Source organism: Scophthalmus maximus, chromosome 8 (genome assembly GCF_022379125.1).
Source record: "Scophthalmus maximus strain ysfricsl-2021 chromosome 8, ASM2237912v1, whole genome shotgun sequence".
NCBI classification, from domain to species: domain Eukaryota; kingdom Metazoa; phylum Chordata; class Actinopteri; order Pleuronectiformes; family Scophthalmidae; genus Scophthalmus; species Scophthalmus maximus.
The window spans coordinates 15,592,501-15,610,000 of NC_061522.1; the positions used below are offsets into that span (position 1 = coordinate 15,592,501).

At 43.2% G+C, this 17,500-nt stretch overlaps 1 protein-coding gene across 2 annotated transcripts in view; it reads left to right on the forward strand.

Annotated features, from left to right (window-relative positions):
* LOC118313099 (zeta-sarcoglycan) overlaps positions 1–17,500 on the forward strand; it is a 274,953-nt gene that overhangs the window by 24 nt on the left and 257,429 nt on the right. For both annotated transcript variants that reach the window (XM_035638350.2, XM_035638349.2), the window contains exon 1: positions 1–550. This exon is cut by the window's left edge and continues 24 nt beyond it. In XM_035638350.2, the coding sequence (XP_035494243.1) occupies positions 512–550 (39 nt within the window). In that variant the 5' untranslated portion in view covers positions 1–511. The remainder of the gene's footprint in view (positions 551–17,500) is intronic.

A 17,500-nucleotide genomic window follows, 5' to 3' on the forward strand; every position in this document is an offset into this window, starting at 1 on the left:
TGTCTGATCCGGACTCCTCTCCAGTTGCGGACCACTGCATGAGCAGACACGGCACACTCACGTTCACCGGGATCCATCGGGACATAACGGCATATATCTGCGCATACAGGGGAGAAGTGCGCAAAAGCCACAGATTGGAACATTAGTCCGCGCACGGCTGATTCTCTCTCATCTATTTCCACTCATTTATCATTCCCTTTGTGCCCTGCACGGACAGCCCGGGACTGGAGGTGATCGCGGGGGGTCTTCATCGGCATGGAGTCCTGATTTTACCAAGCGACCCACCGGGAGGAATGAAACTGAGAAAACCCGTCGCGGTGGTGGAATATTAATAACCTAATCCTGACAATAATCCAGAGGATGTTGCAGCAGAGTTTGAGACTCTAGAGAGCATCACAACTTTTTTTTGCGTGTGTGTGTCCGTCTCCGTTTATAATCTCCCCCCCTCTCATCCGTTTCGCCCGTGGGACTGCTATTTTTCTGACTGATTTGCAGTAGTTCACTCTCTGCCATGGACCGGTCGGCGTCTTTGGATATAGAAGCGCTCAAGGTAAGGCGCGCGCAGCCCGGCGGCGCGCACTTGTGCCCGGTGAGAGAGTTGTGATTCCCCGCTGGATGGATGGAGCCTATGGATGGATGGAGCCTATGGATGGATGGAGGGAGCCTGTGTATGGATGGATGGAGCCTGTGTATGGATGGAAGGATGGAGTCTGTGTTTCGATGGATGGATGGAGCCTGTGTATCCATGGATGGATGGAGCCTGTGTATGAATGGGTGGATGGAGGAATGGTGACCTGTTGGGTTACTGGGGATGATGGGTGGCAGGTCGGATGACTGTTGGTGGCTGGCCGGACTAATACGCAGCAGAGTGACTGATAGTGAAGGGTAAAGCTGCTGGATGATTGGCCGAATGGCTCGCAGCCTGGATGGGTTACCAGGTTCCCGCTTTGGACTTGGCGACCCTGGGGCTTCAGGAGGCTGGTGCTCGGTAATTGAAGGGGGTTGCCGCTGGAGCAGGAGCACCCATCTCCCCAGGTCTCCCTCCCTCTCTCTCTCTCTCTCTCTCTCTCCCTCTCTCCCCCCACACATAGCCTAAGCCCACACTCTTTCTGTGTTGGTTCGGGAATAAAGAGAGGGGAAAGAGAGGCAGAGCCTGTTGTCAGTGTCGGGTGCGTGGGGTGAATTTCAATACGCTTTGCTCGCACGCTTGTTGCGGAGAGCTGCTGTGGGCGTCGGTGGGACATCTATAACTGTGCAGAGGGTCTGTGTCAGAACAAAATAAAAATAAAACATAAGAGGAAAGCAGAGTGAAGGGAAGGGAGAAGAGATGCTCGCCTGTTATCACATCTGTCTCTCTCTCCCTCTTCCCCACTCTCTCACAAATTAGTTTGACTTGGTATTCATTTATCAGTTCGGTGTATTATCTGCACGCCTCCAAATGAGGTCCTCCAAAACCTGGACAGAGTTAACAGTGATAATCAGATGAGCTCAGGTTGGTAGCTATCACTTCAGACATCCAGTGTCACACACATGTACTGTCAGTGTAATGCCATGAGTTCTCAACGTGGGACGTACTGTAGACAGGACTTATGGGCGGAAATATCAGTGTTATATGTGATACTGCTGTTCCTGATAACTAAATCGGCAAATCAGTGAGATTCCCCAGTGGGCTTGACATTTCAAGTAACATTTTATCACACTTCTGAGAAGGGGATCCTCGATATTGCGCTGATGCACTGCCCCGAATTGACTTTGACTCAGCCGGATGGTTGTGGATTTCAAAGATGGAAATCGGCATTCTGATGACCTCAACTGTGTGTCAGTGAACTTCATCTGCAGGACTTTGAGAGTGTTCATGCTTTTTTATCACTTGGATGGGCCGTCTGCTCTTTTCTGAAGCCATGTTCGGTACCAACCTGTTTGTGGCATTAACGGACTTGACTTTGTATTGTATTATCGGAGAGTGTAACGTGCACATATACTTAAATATTGTAGTTTCTCGTATTTACAACATCATAGTTTAGCCTTTCAGGGGGGGTTATTATCAAAGTTCCAGCCATTTGTCATCTTGGAAAGCAATTCGGTGATGTAATTCAGTGTGTTGTAATGCAAAGATCCTTGACAAATTAAACATTTAAAAGATATATAACAGAATGTAGACAGAATACACATGTGTTATATCTCTGATGTTTAAAGACAAAGTACACCATACATTTAGTGTTGTATAATTAAATAGAGGTTTGCTGGATGTTGATATTTCCAGCAAAATTCATACTGTACATAAATGGTAAAAACTGGTCTTTCTGCTCAAGATTAGGTTGTTAGGTGCTTTTGGATCTGAAAGTCCGGTTCAGTCGAACCCTCTGGCGCCTCCCTGACGGTGACACAACAGCTCACACGGAGCTGCTGGGAGCTTTCGCTCGAGCAAGGTCGATAATTGCAGAGAAAAAAAAAGGTTGCATGCACACTGAGGAGAGCTTCTCATAGCAGAGGCAGTAGCTCAGCTCCTGTCCCCTGACCCTCTGCATCACACACTACTTGGCTACACCGCCCATCGTCTTCTCTCCTTCACTGATTTTCCTATTTTAAATGCTGGCAGAGAGGCTTCTGGCAGAATTTAAGGGTGTACTTACACTTGAATATCTTCAGATTTCACTCCCAAAGAAAACCTTAGAAACTCCAAGATCATGATACTGTATGTTAAATGGAAATTCTGGTGTTTTTCAAAATGGCTTGCTGTTCTCATAATTTGTCTGGGAGGATTCTCAGTTATCCAGGTCATCGTACATACAGTAGGTGTACAACTGGACGTGGATTTGAGTTTCTTTCACTCAAGACAAGTTGAGTTGTTTCTGTACAACTATGTAACACACCTGGTGTTGTCATAATTGTCGCCGATCTGACCACAGGTAATGCTAACTTTGCACTTAACCGCTACGTTGCAGATATCTGGGAAACACAACCCCGTGCAATGCCCATGTTAAGCAGCACGAGCCTTTGCATACATATTTTCTGAAACTAGTTTCTGTATGCGGCTAAAACTAAACACAAAAAATGAAAAAAAGATCCCCAATCTCTGCAGCAGAGAGGGCGAGTGCAAATCATGATGCCCCAAAGACAGAGCAGCCACAATTATGAGAACAACACTCAAGTTGAAAAGTGCCGAAATCTTCTTTTAACTCAATTTTTTTTTACCAAATGCTGTTTGCCCCAGGGTTTTTATCTCCGATTTCAAAGAATATTGCTATTGCCACTCCTTCTTTATTAATAAGAAATTAACTTGATTGTGCAAAAATTCCCTGCTGTGGATGTGGGCTTGCAAATTGCACATAGCAATCCAATCTAATGAAAATCTAATCTGTGTGTGTGTGTGTGTGTGTGTGTGTGCGCGTTGGTGTGTGTTTGTGCGTGTGTGTATATGTCTCATATGCAAAGAGCAATCACTGGAAATGAACAATGAAAACATTGGGAGGAAACTGCATTATATCAAATATACAAAGTGTGTGTGTGTGTGTGTGTGTGTGTGTGTGTGTGTGTGTGTGTGTGTGTGTGTGTGTGTGTGTGTGTGTGTGTGTGTGTGTGTGTGTGTGTGTGTGTGTGTGTGTGTGTGTGTGTGTGTGTGTGTGTGTGTGTGTGTGTGTGTGTGTGTGTGTGTGTGTGACCAAAGATCTGCTTGTAAATCAGTGCAGGTTTCAATATCAATGGTGCAGTTTAAGTGCTATTGATCTTTAGTAATAGCTGCACCATAAATTATATGCAGTATAATAAAGGCAGTCAGACTGACTTTGACCCTCTGGATCAGAAGCTTTCAACTTGGGACAGGTAAAGAAAGAGCAAAAAGTGGTCTAATTTTGGTCTGGCTGGGTTTGCATTATAATTTAACCCTGTTATAAACAGTTCACTTTAGGTCAGATCGTTATTATCCCAGAGGAAAATATATTATTTTTTACAGCAAGCGACATAAAAAGGCCAAAACATTAGACTAGCCTCTCCATATGCTTTTACATTTGTCAATGGGTCTTGAACCCCTCAGTTCATTTTTGATCACCAGGGGAATTATCAAAGTTTGCAGAAAAATAAATCAGAGCAAAATGAAACATGTTACAAACAGCTACAGAAAAATGAAAAAAAAAAAAAGATTACAGCAGTTGCTTGTTCTTCTTCTAGAGAAATAAAGCATCAAGGTTTTTTATTACTGTCTTCATAGTGGAATACCCCTGTCAATCATTGTATCAAACCCGCCCTATTTTGGATAAATGGTTTCGATTGGCACAACTAAATTTAGAGTAAAGCCTCTAAATTATTAAGGTTGGTTAGCAAATGATGTGACTGATATAGTCTTCATATTTATCAAATGTTTTCACCATTTTATCGACCACCTTTCAGAAGCACAACTTCCAAAGGATGGCTAGTTACCTGCCAAAGTGGCTGGCAAACTACATCAGCTTCTGGTACGAGCTTCAGCCAAAGTGAACCAGCATTTGCATGGCGGCTGCTTTCCTGCCCTGGTTGCACTCTTTCAGACAACCCTAACTACTCTGTGCAGCCAGAGTTTTTTTTTTATAGCATTTTTGGACCCCAAGCAGCTCAACTGGAGCAATTGAGGGTTCAGTGCCTTTTCCAAGGGCACTTCAGCAGTAGCCGCTGAGGGATGGGAGGACATTACTCATTCTTTTAAGCAAGCCTGCAGCCCCATGCCTGCCTCGCTAACCTTCGGGCGGGCACAATTGTTCATCTGTGTATCAGCAGGTAGCGGTTCAGTTTTACCATGATACGAGCAGAAGCGTGCCACTCATGCACTGATGATTTAATGTGCTGCAGTGTGAAATACAATACATCCTCGTGGCAGTCATGTTTGCCGAAGCTGCCAGTGTGACAGCTGCACAATTTGAAAAGTGGGCACCTCACCCTGAGCCAAACAGACTTCATTCATGTTATTGTGGTGCTCTCCCAAACATGAAAGCCTACATGCTTACTCCATTTTTAAAACCACAGCAGATAGGCTATGATCTATTAGGATTATTGAGGGTGACATCACATTAATAACAAAGCCTCCCCTGGGTGCCAAATGTTTCACAGCTTTGTATTGATAGGCAGCCACATGTGGGCTTAACCACCAGGCAGTTTCTCAACCTTTTTGACGGGACTCCACATGCATCACCGCTATTTAATTAAACAAAAATGAATTCATTAAATAAGTGGGAAATTATCATCATTTATGATTCAATTGGAGGTCCCTCAGTACTGTTGCAAACAGAAGGGTAACGAGAAGAATTCTCAGTTGGATGGCAACTTGATATGCCATGTATTATTAATATAGAAGGCTACTGGGACTTCAATCATTCAATTTTATATAAGGGTTATCATTATTTTGCTCCCTTACATAACATAATACAACATTCTGTCATTTATTGACACTGATACAATGTCATTCCAGAGCAATCTGATCATATAGGCCATTGTCCAAAGTATGAAACTTGTGTTTTCATTTCAGAAGACATCGGTTTTCCAACTGCATTTGCAATCGTGGTGGTGGAGCAGCTGTTAATAACCAGCTGGAGTTGATAGATAATGGTTGCAATTCAAAGTTGATTAAGTTTGTTATTACTGTTACAATTGTATTCCCTTTCGTCCCATAGCCATTTCCCTCCTCTTTGTGTTGCTCTTTCAAGTCTTGTCATTCGAGAAAAAACAAACCCACTAAGTCGAGTTTATTGCAAAACTTGTGCACACGTCATATAAGGCTGCGACCAAAATATTCTGATGGAGTTTATTTTATATCCAGATAAGGATTCATGTATTTATATACTGTGGGGCCGTGTCTTTGCAGAATATAAGTCGCTGTTGTCTCCTTTCATCTGCGTGATATTTCGTCAAATGCTGTTCGACATCCTGCAAAGAGTCTTAGTCTAGGCTTTGTTTTGATCATCTGTGGCTGCTCAGTACTGTTTGATACAATTCCTGCGTATAGGTGGTAAAAAAAAGGCAACTGGTGTTTGACTTTTTAAATCATTAGACAACATATGAATACATCACACAGCTCTAAAATTAACATGATAAAACACCCCACTATTCATGGAAAAGAACACAATGTCAGCTTTGGCTTTGTATGCTACTGTATGGCCAAGGTGATTCTTCTTCAGACTGAGCTTCTCGGGGGTTTATCCATGATGATGTTGTCTCATAGTGAGCACTGAGCAACAACCAACCTTGGCTTTTGCACATGCATCCCACAAAGGTCAAGTGTGAGGCGGGGGCTGGCTGATCATGCCTCCACAACAGTCGGGATGAGGGATAGAAAGGTGAAGGCCTGACCAAAGGGGATCAAATTACAGCAGAGCAGCAATTCCTTTCCATTTATGAATTCGAATGAATAGTTTTATCACATAAGCTGCAAACAACATTAACTTGATTTTAAACAAGTTAAGGATGTGTCTGTGTAAAATAATTTCCTTGTAGTAAAGGCAAGGTTGACTGGGAAACCCTCCAATATACTACCTGCTCTCTTGTATTTTTGCTTACTTTCTCGACCATTTCATTCACTACACACACACACACACACACACACACACACACACACACACACACACACACACGTCATTGCATACACCCTGGAGTGTGAGCATCCCATATTCAAGGGAAGCTGCCAAGTGAAGTCAGTCTCCTTTTTGTTCACCTCACTCCATTATATCGATATTACTGTATATGTATGTGCATATATATTTAGGTGTATGAGAGCAATGCCATTATGTGTGCTGAGCAACAGAGTGAGGTCATTCACACTGTGGGATCTCAAGTGCTTTTTCTGTCTGTGTGTGCTCCACACCACTCCACATAATGAAGTGGCTGAAGCTAAACCCGACCAGCTGTTCTGCACAGCCTTTAAGGAATATACACCAAGATTTCTGCAGAGCTTTCCATAAGCACCGACTGCTGGCCAAAAAGCTGACTACTCATCGAAGTGCCGCCGGCTACTTTATTGCAGCATTTCCTGGTGGAGCCAATAGTGTGGTGGGAACACAGTGTGGACGGTCTGGCCTGCAGTGGTGAAAGGCATTTTGACACCCAACTATTGTTTAGTCTTGTATAGTCTGTAGGTTCTTGAAGACGTAGCTGGGCTATCGTGTTTTATAGGAGGCTGAATAACCTACAACTTGGCTGACTGGGCACAGAACAATTGCTAATCTGGCACCTGATGAGTCTTTATAAAACTAAAACAACAAGTATCACTGCATAAACATGTATTCGGTGAAATGTGATGGTGACGGGCACAGAATGCTGACTTCCATATGACGGGAGGGCACGGTACAATGGATTATGGATCAGATGGGTGCTGTGAAACTCTTGAGGGTGCAGGCAGGTGGTGCATTGAGCAACCGTTGTAGGTGAGTGTGATGTTTAAAACACAAGCCTGTGCAAAACAAACACCTATGAGCCATCAAAATCATTATTAGCAAAACGTCTGGTGGACTTTGGGGGTCAAAACAAAGGTTAATGAGCTGTGCATCGAACAGGGCAAATTCAATTATTTTTAGGGAATACTGGCACTGCCAAGACTTATTATTATTATTTTTTTATCAGAATCTAATGTATGCTGCCAGTTAAGTTGTGTGTTCTGCAAGTAAATGGTGTTGGAATCTGAACACACTGAACACTGACTACATTCAGGCAGAATTTACTGAAGCATCCAAGATGTTTTAGGGACACAGGCAGCATCCTCCAAGAAACAATTACGTAGAGGCATTTTCAAACCCACAGGGAAGAAATTATTGAGAGGCAAGATGTGTGTAGGGATGCTATGGTCCAAAGTAGAGGCAGAATGGACTGCAAAGGTGTTTTGTAAGTGGAGAGGAAACACGATGGTGTTGAACTTGGCCCGGGGGAGGCTCAAGGGTGTATAGTGTTCATAATTACACGCACGCACGTACGCACACACACACGCACACGTACTGCGGATACGCTTTAGAGGAAAATGTGTGTGGATGCACTGACACACTGTACAACCCCTTCACATTCACATAAAAATACAGAAGCGAACAAAAACAAACACATATTAGCCCCAGGCTTATTTAGTGTAAACCTTGGCCCCAGATCACCACTCATGGCATTAATGACACACACACACACACACACACACACACACACACACACACACACACACACACACACACACTGCACCTCAGTACCTGCCACTCAAACTACACCATTCCTCTGCAAGCCTCAGGGTGTGTGTGTGTGTGTGTGTGTGTGTGTGTGTGTGTGTGTGTGTGTGTGTGTGTGTGTGTGTGTGTGTGTGTGTGTGTGTGTGTGTGTGTGTGTGTGTGTGTGTGTGTGTGTGTGTGAGAGAGACAGTGTGCGCGTGTGTGTGCGTGTGATTTTTTTTCTGCCATGAGGTCATACTTTTGCATACCATTGCGTCTACAGTACATAGTCCCTCTACCACTACAGTTATTCAGATGCTCGTGTGTGTGAGTGCATGAGAGCAAGCAATTTTATGTGTTCCCAAAGGTAATTCATGAGAATGATTCTGTACATGTACAGTAATTCCAATGGAAATCATACAGCACTGTACTTTTTCTGCAGAAAATTGGAGCCTATATCCCCCTACATGTATCTTCTTTTCACATGATGGTCTTTCTACCGGATGCAGCTCTGCTGCTGTGCTGTTTTTCCAGTCCAGGCGGTATATGTATTTATGTGAATTGACTCAATTGACCTAACTCCTACATTAAGTGGCATCTCCAAACTCCTTGTCCTGGCAAAAGCAAACTAACTACAACCATAATAAAACGGTTTAAACACTTGGCGAGGATAAGAGATTTCTTCCATGGCCTGTGTGAAATGGTGTGTGTTATTATTGCTTTATTAAACCAGTTTCCCAAATCTGTCATTTCAGCTTTGGCAGTTTGAGGAGATGTGGATGAAGCTGGCCTATGGTTCCAGCTGAGCTAGGCAAAATTTTTATATGCAGGTACAGCCATTTTAACCACTGAAATCACAGTGTAGTGCTGCACTAGGTAAGTTCTAAGAATAGCTGAAAGAAATAAAAAATGTTATATGCAAAAATAGAAAGCTTAAAGAATCTCTCTGTGAAAAATTGTGAGTCATTGATGGGAGTGTTATTTTCCATAGTAAAACTTTTCTTATACTCTTCTAAATAGTTCATGGAGGGGCAGTATTTATGTGCTGACTCAGGCAGTGTGTAGTAGAATGCAATGTCAGAAAAATTAGATTTCAATATAGTGATCAAGGCTCATGGTGAAAGACATCCTTGATATGTCAGACTGGTTGATTGCATGGCCCTGATTCAACGTTTGCTCTGATTCTGGCATTGACAACGAAATGCTTACTGTTTATCAACTGGCCTGCCAGTGACAGGCTGCATAAATCATTGCTAATATTTAGATTTTCAAGCTATATTCATACGATGAGGGACGCGCGTTTGTCCCTTCGGATTTTATAAATGTTTTTCTTTTTACCTGGTCCCCCTTTAAGTCCTTTCAAGACGAGGCAAATCATTTTGCCTCCGTCCAAATCGTTGAAATGATGCTGTTCCATTTCAGCGTTAAGACCTGTTCACTCTCACACTTCAGTATGAGGTGTATCCCACCACCAAGGGACAGTCGAATCGTTTGTTCTTACGTGCACTGCTGCACTCTCTGTCCCCCTGACCAGCGATGACAACTTAATAGACTGCTTTGCACCGTGAGGCTAGAACAGGGACTCGCATCCATTATTCATCAATTTCATTCATTCATTTAATTTCCCCCAAAGTACCATGATCATTTAGCGATAATTGTAAATTGTCAACAACATTATAATTTGAAATTAAATAATGCAACAATGACGAGGTAATCAAAATCAGGTAATTGTTACATGCTCCTGCTATGACGGGCTAATGATCACCTGTGTGTTTGTCAGTTACGCGAATCAATGCCTCTTTATTGTGGCATTGATGCATACACAGGGGCAGATTTAGCAGTTTTTAACATTGATCGTGAATGTAAGTGAATGCTTTTAGCTACAGGGGCTGATTTTACTTCATGTTCACTCATATTCGCCGTAACTAAACTAAACTTAACTTTAAGGAAATGTGGAGTAATACAGTAGTTCGATATTTCATTGATTTCAAACCAAAGTCCAGGCAGACAACGCTGAGACAGTCTGGATCTACGTTGATGAGAAATGTGTACAACTTCGAGCAGACGGGGGCTTATTGCACCATTTTCTTTCCCCTGCTGTCTCCTCAACCTTCAACTCACACATGGGGCATAACCTTTACTCTGCAATAACATTTAGTTTGTCATTTCCCTGCAGCGAGTCGACTATCCTGTGCCCAAGCGTAGCTATCATTTACTGAGATTGTGGAAGTGACACTGGAACGAGAGGCTCATATTCATCTTTTCAGACGCCATCTTGTCCCGTCTGTCACCCACCAAACCGCAGGCTCTGTTGCCCGTCACTAAATGAACACTGCTCAAACTGAGAGTCAAAGGAAATGCATCAAATGAATGAAGCGTGAGCGGATTTTTAGCCCGGTTGATGATTAACCGTCCCTCCGTTGTCATGTTCGGTCTAGTTCAACCAAACCAGCTCGGTTGTGTAAATCAAATTAAAGAGTAGTCAAATATCAGATGATGATTCTGTCCACTCAAATTCAGATGGTTCATTATCTAGTTAATTCAAAAATAATAATCAAATCAAGTATGTCTTTTGATGATACGAATGTTACAGCTTTGTGCACGACAGCGTATGGTCTCTAGGTTGCAGAGTAAGTCAGAGATATCAGAGACAGGCATGTGACGTGATGTGAGTCATGACTGGAAATAAACATGCACTGCAGCAGGCAGGCAACACGTGGCCTATAGTTCCCTCTGCATTAGTAGACCCACAAGTATGTGTCCCAGCAGTATAGCGCAGCTACTTTACATTATCCTACCAGCAGCACAGTGCATTTATCTGTGCCTTCCTGTCCCTCACTCCCCTGACAAGTAAATCATTTCCTCTCCTGCTGTGACAGCACAATCCCGATGTCTGTCACTTCCACAGGTCAGACTGGGCCACACACAGATACCGAACACACTCACACATACAGTACACGCCGCCAAGCAGACACAAGCAATCGCATTACATTGTGTCCTGGGCCGGCGTCCACGCGCACACACAGACACACACTTTTTGTTTTTGTCACAGGGGATTCTCGCCCACTCAAGGGCAGAGCGGTGACACCTCATCATGAGCCAAATGAAGCAAGAGAGGCGAGGAGAGGAGGAAGAAAAGAGGAGAGATTGAGGGAGGGATGAAGCGGAACACCGGAACAATATGGAGCGGGATGAGTGGAGCCATGTACCGGCGAGGCGACCGACACCAGACGCCAGATTTCAGGGGCATGAAATAGGCTCAGGGAAATGTGGAGGGACTGAGACAGAGGGGGAGAGAAAGTGAGGGAGAGGGATGCTAAAAAAAGTGACGAACGAATAGAGAAACTTGTATTATACACTTCCTCATTTTGCAAAACTGAAAATAGCACTTGAATTGAACACATGAATTCACATGCAATATGCTTTCCACGTCAGGCTTCTTCTTTATTCCATTTGGAATACATTTACACATCATATTGATATATGCCTGCTGTGTACTGATTAAGATTCTTTGTCATTAGCGAAAATGCAGATATATTTATTATAGTTCAATCCTGTAAGAGTCGATAAGAGTCAATAAACACTTCTTGCACAAGTATCAGTATCACGGCAGCCGATTTTGGGCTGTCTGGTGCTTTTCTGATTTTGTATTAGTGACTTCATTGCCTACTGTCTGTGCATAAAGATTTATAGTCATCTAGTGCATGCATTCATTTTTTTAATATGGCAAACTGTGCTTGTGATTAACTCCAGATGTTCTTTGGGTTGTTGACTCCAAAATACATTTCAGAGGAATTTATGTCGACATTAATATATCTCCCAGACCTCATGTTGATGCCCCTTTTCTTTTTTTATGGGGAGCATGGAGGTAAAAAGTGATAATATAAAATAAATTAATGAATTAATAAAGCATGAGAGTAAATGTGTTAGAGGAAACGGAATCAAAACGGGACACGGTCTTTGACACCACCTGTGTGTGTGTGTGTGTGTGTGTGTGTGTGTGTGTGTGTGTGTGTGTGTGTGTGTGTGTGTGTGTGTGTGTGTGTGTGTGTGTGTGTGTGTGTGTGTGTGTGTGTGTGTGTGTGTGTGTGTGTGTGTGTGTGTGTGTGTGTGTGTGTGTGTGTGTGTGTGTGATGGAGAGCACGGCAGAGGGGTGTGTTTTGCCTCAGAGAGCCACAGATGGTGACTAATGATAATGCAGCAACAGTCAGAGAGAGAGGAATGAGAAGAAAGGAGAAGAAAGAGTGAAAGAGTTAAGCATGGGGCACATAACGTCTAGATTATGCAGATGGGAAGGAAGAACTGAGGCTGTGGGCGAGAGTCCAGGGTAGACAAAAAGGCCAGAATGAGAGAGTTGAGAGAGAGTTCAGAGAACCAAAATAGTGAATACTGAAAATGGATAATGTTCCCGTGAACCTGTAAAATTGACACCAAAATGGCGTCATCCCGGTTAACATAAACCCTGGAGATTTTAAAAACAAAACCAAAAAAAAGCAAGCTGGGCTGCTTGCCAAGTTGAAGCCAGATATTATCAGGCAAATTGACTGAGACGTTGTAAACTGACAGCTAACATAAGCATGTCTCTTGCATCGAGTTTGATGCCCTCTTTATTACTGTTAGGGAAATGCAATCTGTTTCCACATATGGTGTTTGGATAATGATCAATCTGATCATTGCCTTTGCATTTGCAGCTGGTATTTATTTGTCTCCGCACTGTTTTCACTGTGTTTCACATTTCCCTGTGTATTATGCAGGCAGCAGGTTGACTGGAGGCACTGGCAGCGGGAACACACGAGGCAGGTGTTGGTTATGAAACCGCATGGATTAAATCTTCACTTGAAATGGACCGAGTCATATTTTATTTTGCTTTTGAAGGAGGTATCAAACGTGATGGACGCAGCTACACTGTCCTTTCTGGGGATGAGGGAAAGGCTGACGAATGGGAGGAGTTTTTTCAGTGGCTGGCAAACTTCAGAGTGGGGCCTCTACCAGAATGCAGCACTCCTTCACAAATGAGAACACAAAGTACTGAGCACACACACACTCCTGGCTGAGATCTGACTACCCACTGAGGTGGTCTGGCATCAGATCCCTCTGCATTTTGAAGTAGACAGCTGTGTGTGTTTACACCTTGCGCTACATATGTTTTCCTTCTCTTTTTTTTTTTTTTGGAGAAGAAAAACTGGATAAAAAATTACACACAGCAACAGCATGTTTGTTGGTGTGGAGGAAATAACTGGCATGTGACGTGAACGTGCATCACACTGAAATCGCATTTGAACATCCGCTTGCATGTTTTACAGCTGGTATCATCTAATCCGAAAGCAGCGACCGCAAACAAACATTAGTTTGTGACCCGTAGGATGAATAGCAATTACTTTTGAGATCCCCCTGACTTCTCTTTTGGTGTCATCGCCACGACTTTTCCCCGCCAGCCTTAGCTGTTCTGTAATAAGCGTTTAAGTGCTAATAAGTGCTAATAAGTGCACGTGAACGCCAACACGTTAAACACAAGTGAAAAAATGTTGTAACCGGTGAACAGGAGCATGTGAACATTGTGATTGTGACTAGTCTGTTGACATTAGGATTCCATCTGCCTGTGAGTACGTAAAACTACATGGCGTTAAAAACATGGTACAAGTAACATATAGGGGTTTAGTGTCCAAATACATGCACCTGGCACATGGTTCAAAAGGGTCGGTTATTAGTTATTAATTGTTGTGTTTTGGGTGTAACATGCAATAAGCCAACCAGAGTGCCGTCTCCCACTGACTTCACACAAGGATTTGTTGGTCAAGACATAGTGGGACTGGCCATCGGGACCACCGGGAAAAATCCTGTTTGTCCCGATGGCCAGTCACCAGAACCACACCCCTCATGGGGGGAACTAAATTGCGATACCGTTATTCTTTGCTTGCGGTAGAAAGTTGTGAAAAGTTCATTTTTTTCAAGCAGCAGTGCAGGCGTCAGAAAATCAAATTGCATTTATCCAAACATCCCAGCTTCCCTCAGCCCCTCTCTGCATCATATTTTCATGTTTATTGAGACGACGTGTTCATAGCAGTGGTGACAGTGGATTCAAATTCTTGCCGGCGCCACTACCCCATCCTCCGGTGTTTTAGGCGCTTGCTTTGCGCCGGGTGCAATATGGGGCCCTTGATCTGGTTATAACACAATTCACATCTGTGTCTGAGTAATGAGTGACAGCGTGGTGGAAGCTCCTTCTATAATTCTGCTGGAGCAGTGTCACTATAGCTCTGTAGGGAATGCTCTCATTTTTTTGCTCCCATTTTGTCACTGTGTGTGTGTTGTGAGCGAGAGAGAGAAAGAAAGAGAGGGGAAAGGAGTAAGGGATCAATCTTCCATCATTCAGCGATCTATTAATTCAGAGTTTGAAGTAGAAATATTTTGACTAATCAGTAACACACATAGACCATCGGTGTGCTGCGAGCTCGATCCGTGTGCTGTGGCTCCGGCTTGTTATTACTGGTTTGCTCTGAAATAGCTTTACATATAGTGTCGGAGCCACAAAAGAAGAATTGTCAACGCCTTTTATTCTTGAAATTTGCAAAAGCGCATTGTGGGAAAATCAAATTTCCTTTCATTTCTAACATGAAAGAATGTTCTTTTCTGATGTTGTGTTGTAGATGTTATTTTGTGCGGGAATTCTCTTGATCTCGCCCTTATACCTGCTTCTGATGTTTGATGGGAATTCATCTGTGTGTGTGTGTGTGTGTCTGTCTGTCTGTCTGTCTGTCTGTCTGTCTGTCTGTCTGTCTGTCTGTCTGTGTGTGTGTGTGTGTGTGTGTGTGTGTGTGTGTGTGTGTGTGTGTGTGTGTGTGTGTGTGTGTGTGTGTGTGTGTGTGTGTGTGTGTGTGTGTGTGTGTGTGTGTGTGTGTGTGTGTGTGTGTGTGTGTGTGTGTGTGTGTGTGTGGGCATGTGCCTGCATCTGAGTTTTTTGATGTCAGCTGCTTGTTCAGTTTGTAAAGGATGAACTTTTTCTATCTTTTTTTCCCCCAGCATGCTGGAAACTTTCAAACTTTACCTGGTGGAGACCACAGGTGTTCTCAAATCAAAATCTCCACCTTCACCTTTGAGTGTGCGGCACTGGCGGCTACCAATATGTCCCAAAGTCACCCCGACTCCTTTACTGTACGGAAAAGCATCTTAACAAGGTGCTTTTTTCCTCAACTGCAAACAAAGAGCTTCTATCAAGTTTTGCAGTTAAACACTACTGTCTTTTCCATGTTAAGATGGACTGAGCAGCAAATGTGCTGACAAGTTGGCCAACTTCATTATATGCACATCATGACTGATGTGCATATAATGAATGTGCGTATGTTTGCCTCCATTTTATCTCCCAGTTAACAACCATCACACAAACTTGTGTGCGTAGGACGGAGCTTATAGATTTCATGCATGAGCCAAATGTTAGATATCACCTCCATACAGAGCTAATCTCATTACACTGCATTCCATTAGAATGGCTGGCTAGTGATGACAATTTTCCACCAGGCTGGGTTGAAACAAAGCAGTTGGCATGAAGCGTGGCACATTGTTCTGTGCAGAACTTATTCACAAACGTCGGCTCAGGCAGTCCGCCGAGGTCTGTTTTCTATTAGAAATAAAAAAATAAAAAAAAAGGTGACCAGTGAGAACACATGTCAGTCTGTTCTTCAATCTAAATCCTCAATCATAATGCTATAATTTAATGAAGTTTCAGTTACAATGGAAAAAAAGTATATCTCAGGTTTTATGTATGAGAACGTGTGTGCTCTTATGCACGCTGCCAAGCAAACCCTGCCACATTCGCTCCCTTTTCATTCCTTCCGTTGCCACTTTCCAACCTAGTCTCTATATTGAAGGTAAACAGAGCACAGAGAAAGAAATGAGTGAAATGGCTTTGATGTGTAATAGATACTCTGCAATTCCTTGTGAGGTGCCCGGCTGCAAAAAACTTCTTTTCTTCTCTTCATTTCTTCCCTTCTCTCCTCTTGCATACTTTTTGTCCATATAGATTTTTTCATCAGACATGAAAGAGGGCGCATATAGCGTTTGTATTGGATGGGTTTGATGTGTCTGTTCCGTTATGTGTGTGTGTGTTCGTGTCGTCCTGCATCCCCACACTTCTACCATATTCCTTTCAAGGGCATCATGCATACAACCTTTGTAATTTGACCAAGAGGAGGCTGTCTTCGCCACCTTCCCTCCATTTGAAAGGGATGCCACAAGAAAGGAAGTGGCTTCTTTGAAAAAGTCTACAGTCTAACCTTTGCAGTCATGAAGGGGGCATTGATTGCAGCGGCATGCTTTAACCGCCTCTCAGAGGCTGAGGTCTGGAAACAAAATAGCGCCGATGACTTTAGATGTTTCTGGGAGGATAGTGGAGGGGGGGGGGGGGGGGGGGGGGGGGGGCAACTCTCAGAACAAAAATAAAAGCAGAACGCCGGCCCTCTCGGCCCTGCTTGTATAGGAACTTGTGATTTTGACTGTGTTGATTGATCTGTCTTTGTTACAGCAAAAAGGACACACTTGAAACTACAGACACATTCATGAACATATGCCCCAGGAACACCATGGGTGAACAGAACATGCATTGAAACCTTTAAACACACAGCATGCAAGCTGTATATACACAACCTAACACAAGTATTTGGATTAGTAGATTGCTTTGATCCAATTTGGCTCCCATATCACATATGCACAATACAGACGCACTGTATTTGGAATACGTTACATTAAGTACATCAACTGTACTCACACACATAATCCAAACTTCTGGCAGTGATGGGCTTTTTTTTCTAATGATAATGATATGAAAGAAGGTGAATTGCAGAGAGAAATAAGAAGTAAGGATGATGAGACAGAGGTGGGGGACGGAGTAGAAGAGAGACACAGCTGCTACACACATGTTTCCTTTTCAAATTATGTTTCAAATAGCAGATTTCTTGGTCAACTATTAACATGAGGTGTGATTTCATATTGTCTGGTGTTCACGGGTGTCAGCGCATTAAATCAGAACAGACACTGTATGTGACATGTGCAGAAGCGATGAATATGTCAAGCATTCATTTTCCTCAGTGGCTATCTTATCTCTTTATCTTTGTTTAGGTGTCCAATCATTTTTCATTTCTTCAAGCGTTTCTATTTAAAACAACCTTGTTCAGCTCACCTTGGAAGCTGCTGTTTTTGGCATGGAGAGAAACATGCACATTACGACGGGTGTGAACAGAAAGAGCACAGCCAGAAAGTAATGCAGTTAAATCGATTACATGGTGACATTTTTCTTTTGATTGGTTATGATGTAAATTTCCATCTGTTTGGGCTCATTCATTCTGACTGAGGTGTTTATATAGAAC